Raw genomic sequence first — 6639 nt, forward strand, 5'->3', positions numbered from 1 at the left:
CCTTGGATGATGAATGGATGGATGGATAGATAGATAAGGCAGAACTCCCCAAGCCAAACCATTCAATCAACAACTTTATTTCTTTTATCTGGCCTTTTTATACCTTCTTAAACAAAAGTTATTTAGAAAATTACCTCTGAGATAAAATGTCACATAAAATGGGAATTACAAAAGAATGTTCAAAGCAGTATTTCATTCTACATATAGAATGTTATAAATTCAAAGCATCAGCTTTTACATGGCCTTGCCTTATCATAGTACACACCTGTGGCTTTATCCTTTAACCTGAATGATTTTCCTTGAACAAAATTTTTCCAAGCCTATTTCTCATTTTAGTGTAACTATGAAAATTCATTGTATTTTTTTATTATAGCACCTGTACTCACTATTGTGAGGAGTGGGCACATTCTATCCTAGATTCTAACTTTATAACATCTTTCTTGCAAAACAACTAAAACCACCTCTTAAAATTTTCTTCCTAAGATTTGAATCAAATCAGGAATTCTATAGAATCATTAATTCATCTAAACAGCATTAATTCATAAAAGTTCATCTTTACTGTTGATCTGCAGAAAATCTACTGAATAAGATAGGCTAATACCCATAGATTATACAATAATGATGGGAAAGGAATATCAATATCAACTGCAAGAAGCAATCCTGAACTTAGGTCTCTTCGAGAGACCTAACTTCATACAGCTTGACATCACAGATTATGCAAAAATGATAGCCAGGAATGCCATATGCTAGTCTTAGCCTATCCTAGATGGCTTCACACACACACACACACACACACACACACACACACACACACTAACTTGAACCAGAATTTCTATGCTGAACTGTTGCTAATATGAACACAGACACTGCACTCTGCTCAGAATGAACATTATTTTAAACCCCAATATATGCTGTCTACCAAGACAATTTTCTATAACAATTTTGTTAGCAATTGTTTTGCAAAGAGGTGTGCTTGAGGTTAAGTTCTATTTTTATTGTATTTATGTGGCCCATGTATTAAATAATTTTCTACTTACTGCCACAATGCCATATGAAATAAATCAATCCTAATTTTAGGATTTTTTCATGTGCTCATTTTCTAAATTGAAACTTAAAGTAGTAGTCCAGATTCTCATAAGAATTTGAGATTCATAACCCAGGAATCAGAACTTTTCTTGTTATCCAAATGTACTTCCCATACCATCTGCATTTTTAAAAATAAAGCTCCCAGAGACAAAATGACCAACTAAAAACTACACATGGGGTGACCCATGGCTCCAGCTACAGTATATATAGCAGAGGATTGGCCTCTCCCTACCTATTCCATATAGTAAGCTAATTCCTAGCCAAATCAATCAGACAACACAGGGAGGTCAAAGGGATACAAATTGGAAAGGAAGAAGTCAAATATCACTATTTGCAGATGATATGACAGTATACTTAAGTGACCCCAAAAGTTCCACCTGAGAATTCCTAATCCTGATAAACAACTTCAGCCAAATGACTGGATATTAAATTAACTCAAACAAATCAGTAGCCGTCCTTGACTCAAAGAATAAACAGGCTGAGAAAGAAATTAGGGAAATGACACCCTTCACAATAGTCCCAAATAATATAAAATACCTCGGTCATCAGGGAAATGCAAATCAAAACAACACTGAGATACCACTTCACAACAGTCAGAATAGCTAATATCACAAACTCAGGTGACAGTAGATACTGGCAAGGATGTAGAGAAATAGGAACACTCCTCTATTGTTCATGGGACTGTAAGCTAGAACAACCACTCTGGAAATCAATCTGGACATTCCTCAGAAAATTGGACATACTACTATCTAAGGACTCAGCTATACTACTCCTGGGCATACAACCAAAAGATGCTCCAACATATAACAAGGACACATACTCCACTATGTTCAGAGCAACCTTATCTATAATAGCCAAAATCTGGAAGAACCCAGATGTCCTTCAACAGAGGAATGGATACAGAAAATGTGGTACATTTTCACAATGGAGTACTTTTTCACTATTTAAAAACAACTACATGAAATTCTTAGGCAAATGGATGGAACTAGAGAATATTATCCTGATTGAGGTGAACCAATCACAAAACAATACAAATGATATTCACTCATTGATAAGTGGATATTGGCCCAAAAGCTTGGAATACCTAAGAAAAAATTCACAGGTCATATGATGACCAAGAAGGAAGACCAAAATATTGATGTTTCATTCATTTCTAGAAGGGAGAACAAAATACTCACAGGAGGAAATACAGGGACGAAGCGGGGAAAAGGGACTGAAGAGAAGGTCATTCAGAGACTTCCCCACCTAGGGATCCATCCCATTTGCTGCCACCAAATCCATGCACTATCGCTGATGCCAAGAAGTGCTTGTTGACAGGAGTCAAGTATGGGTGTCTCCTGAGAGACTCTGACAAAGCCCTACTGTTAAAGATGAGGATGGTTGCAGGTAACCATTGGACTAAACAATGGGACCCAAATGGAAGCATTAGAGAAAATACAGAAGGGACAGATAGGGTCCGCAATCCCATAGGAAGAACAACAGTATCGATCAACCAAACTCCACCAGAGCTCACAGGGACTAAACTACCAACCAATGAGTACTCATGGAGGGACCCATGGCTCCAGCTACATCTGTGGCAAAGGATGTCATTGTCCATCATGAATAGGAGGAAAAACCCTTGGTCCTGTGATCACTTGTTTCCCAATGTAGGGTAATTCCAGGGCATTGAGGTTAGAGTGGGTGGGTGGGAATAGGAGCATCCTCATAGAAGCAGGGATAGAGAGTATGGGAGAAGGAGGAAAGGGGAGAACATTTGAAATATAAATAAATAAAATATCCAAGAAAAATAAAATTATTAAAAACAAATAAAACAAAAATATCTAAAGAAAAAAGAAATGTAAATAAAAAAATCCAATAAAAGAAGAGAAAACAGGAAAAATTAAGGCAATAAACACTAGCTATAATTACGAAAAAAAAAACCCGGAATTCTCAATGGAGTAATTTCAAATGGCTGAGCTTAAAGAAATGTTCGATATTATTAGTCATCAGGGAAATGCAAATCAAAATGACTCAAATTTCATTTTTCACTTGTCAGAATAGCTAAAATCAATAAAACAAGTGACAGTTCATGCTGTGAGGATGTGAAACAATGGGAGCACTCCTCTATTGCTGGTGGGAGTGCCAACTTGTGCAGTCCCTATAGAAATCATTGTGGCAGATCCTCAGAAAATGGGGGATTGGTTCAATCTATCTCAAGATCTGGTTACACCATTTTGGAGTATATACCCAAAGGATTCTCTGCCCTACTACAAGGACATTTTCTCTTCTGTATTCATTGCAATATTATTCACAATAGCCAGAAAGTAGAAAGAACCTAGATGCCCATCAATTGAAGAATGAATTATAAAAATGTGGTAGATTTACACAATGGTGTTTTACTCAACTGTTAAAAATTATATCATTAAATTTACAGGCAAATGAATGCAAGTAGAAAAATAAATCATCCCAAGTGAGGTAACCAAGACCCAGAAAAACAAATTTAGTATGTATTCACATATAACTGGATAATATCTGCTAAGTAAATGATAGGCTTACTACAATCCACAGACCTAGAGAGGTTAGAGAAAGGATGGTTATAAAGGGGATGCATGGATTCCATGAGAAGGAGAAATGGGATAGATTCTGAGGATTCCATATAGCTCATTGAAAGTAGAGAGGTAGAACTGGTGTAGACTTGAAGCCTTCACTCATTAGTTCTAGTCTCATTGACAGTGGAAGGTACTCTGCAGGACACAGAAAAGCAAACCTGGACAGTAATCCAGAAACAAAACTCTTTACCTACATTTTTTCTGCCGAGACAATGATGGTATAGAACTTGTGGGAGTGGCCAGCAACGTTTAGTTTAAAGTGAGGCCTATACCACTAGAAGAAGCCCACATTCCACGCTGCCCAGATTGCCAGAAACCAGAGACTGAATAGCTCAGACACCTAGGCTAGGTCAAGCACAGCTGGAAAAAATAAATTAAATGACTCTTAATAATATTATATTATAGACTGGTACCTTGTCCAGTTATCATCAGAGAGGATTCCTTTAGCAACAGAAGGGAGAGCATGCAGTGACTGACAATCAGATATTATGCATAAAGTGTCTAAATTTGCATTCTGCATCTGGTCATATACTTGATTTATAAGTGTCTCACAGGTTGGGGTCCAGCAAATCAAAAATGGCTGTCTCCCAAAGGAAAGTCAAGAATCTAATCCTACTCAGTCTTCAAGCCTAGATGTCTCAGCTGGAGACTAGAATCACAAAGAAGTTCTAAGGTCAGTGAATAACTGAACCTGGAGGAGAGCCAGGCAAACAAGCAATGAGTAAAAGCTTCTTTCTTCTTGTACTTTATATAGTATGCCATGAGAAAGTGTGTGATTAAATGTGGGTCTTACCAACCTTAATTGATCTGTATTTCAACTGGGTCTTTCTACACTGATTAACTTAAAACAAACATCCGAACAAGCAAACCTCATACGTATACGCAATAGATTGGGGTTTTAGTTACTTCCAGATGTAGAATGTTGCGAATAATAGATACAGGCATATCAATTTTATCAATTAGTTTATTTCCATTTTTAACTGACACTGTACCTTCTATATCTCTCCAATTTAATTTACCATTTCCAAAGTTCAAATCCAAATGCTTTACACTTACAAGAATTCCTGACTAGTTCCATTAATCTGTACTAGTCAAGAGTGAACAAGTGATGGGATGAGATTCCTTAACCTTCAGGATCAAGCTTTAAACAAATTTTCATGGCAGGAGGAATTTACTCAATCATTATCTAAAGGAAAATATATTTTTTGTATTACGGCTACAATACTCTTAACAATTTTTAAATGAATGTAGCAATGTGACACAGATGTGAGGTTGAAAATTTGAATAAATTTGAATATAGCAAATTTAGTACTGCTTTGTAATCCCAGATTTTTGAAACTGAGATGATAAAACCATGATCCAAGTCTTAACTGGAATATAGAGTGAGTTCAAGATTTATCTGAAAGTTCAAGTCAAGAGAAAAAAAAGGCCAGATTTAGTTTGATAGAGTTGGTTGAGTTCAATTCCAAGTGCCATTAAAATACTTGAATGAATGTGTTATTTTTAGTTGTTCACGTTGAAAACTATAAAACAAACAATTATCTTCTGGTTATTAGACTATCAACACTTTAATAACAACATGTAATAAAGGAATCATGAGAAGAACCTGCACAATGGTAAAAATTTCAGCTGCTGAGGTTAAACTAGTCTTTTTGTCTATGAAGTTTCCTCTGTGTTGCCTTGTGAAAGGCTTCTTTCACTTCCTTGTTTCTCAAAGTGTAGATAACAGGATTCAGAGCAGGGGTGACCACAGTGTACATGAGAGCAGTAGCCTTGTCGGTGTCTGGGGTGTGTAAACTCTTGGGTTGGAGATAAGTAAACAAGGCAGTGCCATAGAAAAGAGAAACAACCAGGATATGAGAAGAGCAGGTAGAGAAAGCTTTGTGTCTGCCTGCTGCTGAGGGCATTTTCAAGATGGTCAGAATAATGCGGACATAGGAGCACAGAATGAAGAGACAGGGGCTCATAATGAAGATAAGAGAAATAATAAATATCACAATTTCATTCTGGGAAGTATCCACACAAGCTAATTTTACCACAGGCATGATGTCACAAAAAAAGTGCTGAATTGTTCCTGCTCCGCAAAAGGGCAGAGTGAAGATCCAGGTGGTCTGGGCTGATTCTACGAGGATCCCAGTCATCCAAGATGCACCAGCCAATTTCAAACAGGCAGAAGGGCCCATCCGCAGAGTGTAATGCAGTGGATGACAAATAGCCACAAAGCGATCATAAGCCATAGTTGCCAGAAGGCAGCATTCTGTCAGCCCCAAGATGGTGAATATATACATCTGAACTGCACAGCCTCTCACACTTATGGTCTTGATCTGCACCAGCAAGTGCACCAGCATCTGAGGCACCACACTACTGATATAGCACATCTCCAGAAAGGAGAGGTTGGCCAAGAAGAAATACATGGGTGTGTGCAAAGAACGGGTGACCCAGATCACACAGATGATGGTGAGGTTTCCTCCCACAGTAAACAAGTAGGTAACCAAGAACACCAAAAAGAGGACAGGCTGCAGCTCTGCTAGAGAAGAAAAGGCTACCAATGTGAATTCACTGCAGAAAGACAGGCTTCCATTCTTCCTGAGGCCTGAATTAGACATCTGTGAAGACAACAGAGCAGGCAGAGGGTTGCACAGAACACACTTCAGCAGCCACAAATGTTAATTACTCTCCACAAAGGAACTCTCCCACTATCAGTGTGCTAGAGACCTCAAAACTCCTGTGAGGCAAAAAACCCATTTGAACAGCTGCACATTTTTGTTGTGGCTGTTTTTCTATTTTTATAGAAACTTGGAGACAAATGCATCTAAATTAAGAATTCACCTTTACCTTCTAATGCACACAAGCTCTCTTAGAGTTGACATATAAAAGTGTTTCCATTACAAAACAGAAAATTGAATAAGAAAAAAGTGTCATGTTCTTATCTTCTGAACTCTGCTATCATCTTAATGTTCCATTT

General features: G+C 37.6%; 1 protein-coding gene across 1 annotated transcript; it reads right to left on the reverse strand.

Annotated features, from left to right (window-relative positions):
* Positions 1-5317: 5317 nt before the first annotated feature.
* On the reverse strand, positions 5318-6280 carry Or10u3 (olfactory receptor family 10 subfamily U member 3). The gene is given in 1 exon segment (NM_001000065.1): positions 5318-6280. A coding segment is annotated over 1 exon segment (963 nt).
* Between the last annotated feature and the right edge of the window lie 359 nt (positions 6281-6639).

The sequence above is a fragment of the Rattus norvegicus genome, chromosome 7 (genome assembly GCF_021556685.1).
Source record: "Rattus norvegicus strain SHRSP/BbbUtx chromosome 7, alternate assembly SHRSP_T2T, whole genome shotgun sequence".
Taxonomy (NCBI): domain Eukaryota; kingdom Metazoa; phylum Chordata; class Mammalia; order Rodentia; family Muridae; genus Rattus; species Rattus norvegicus.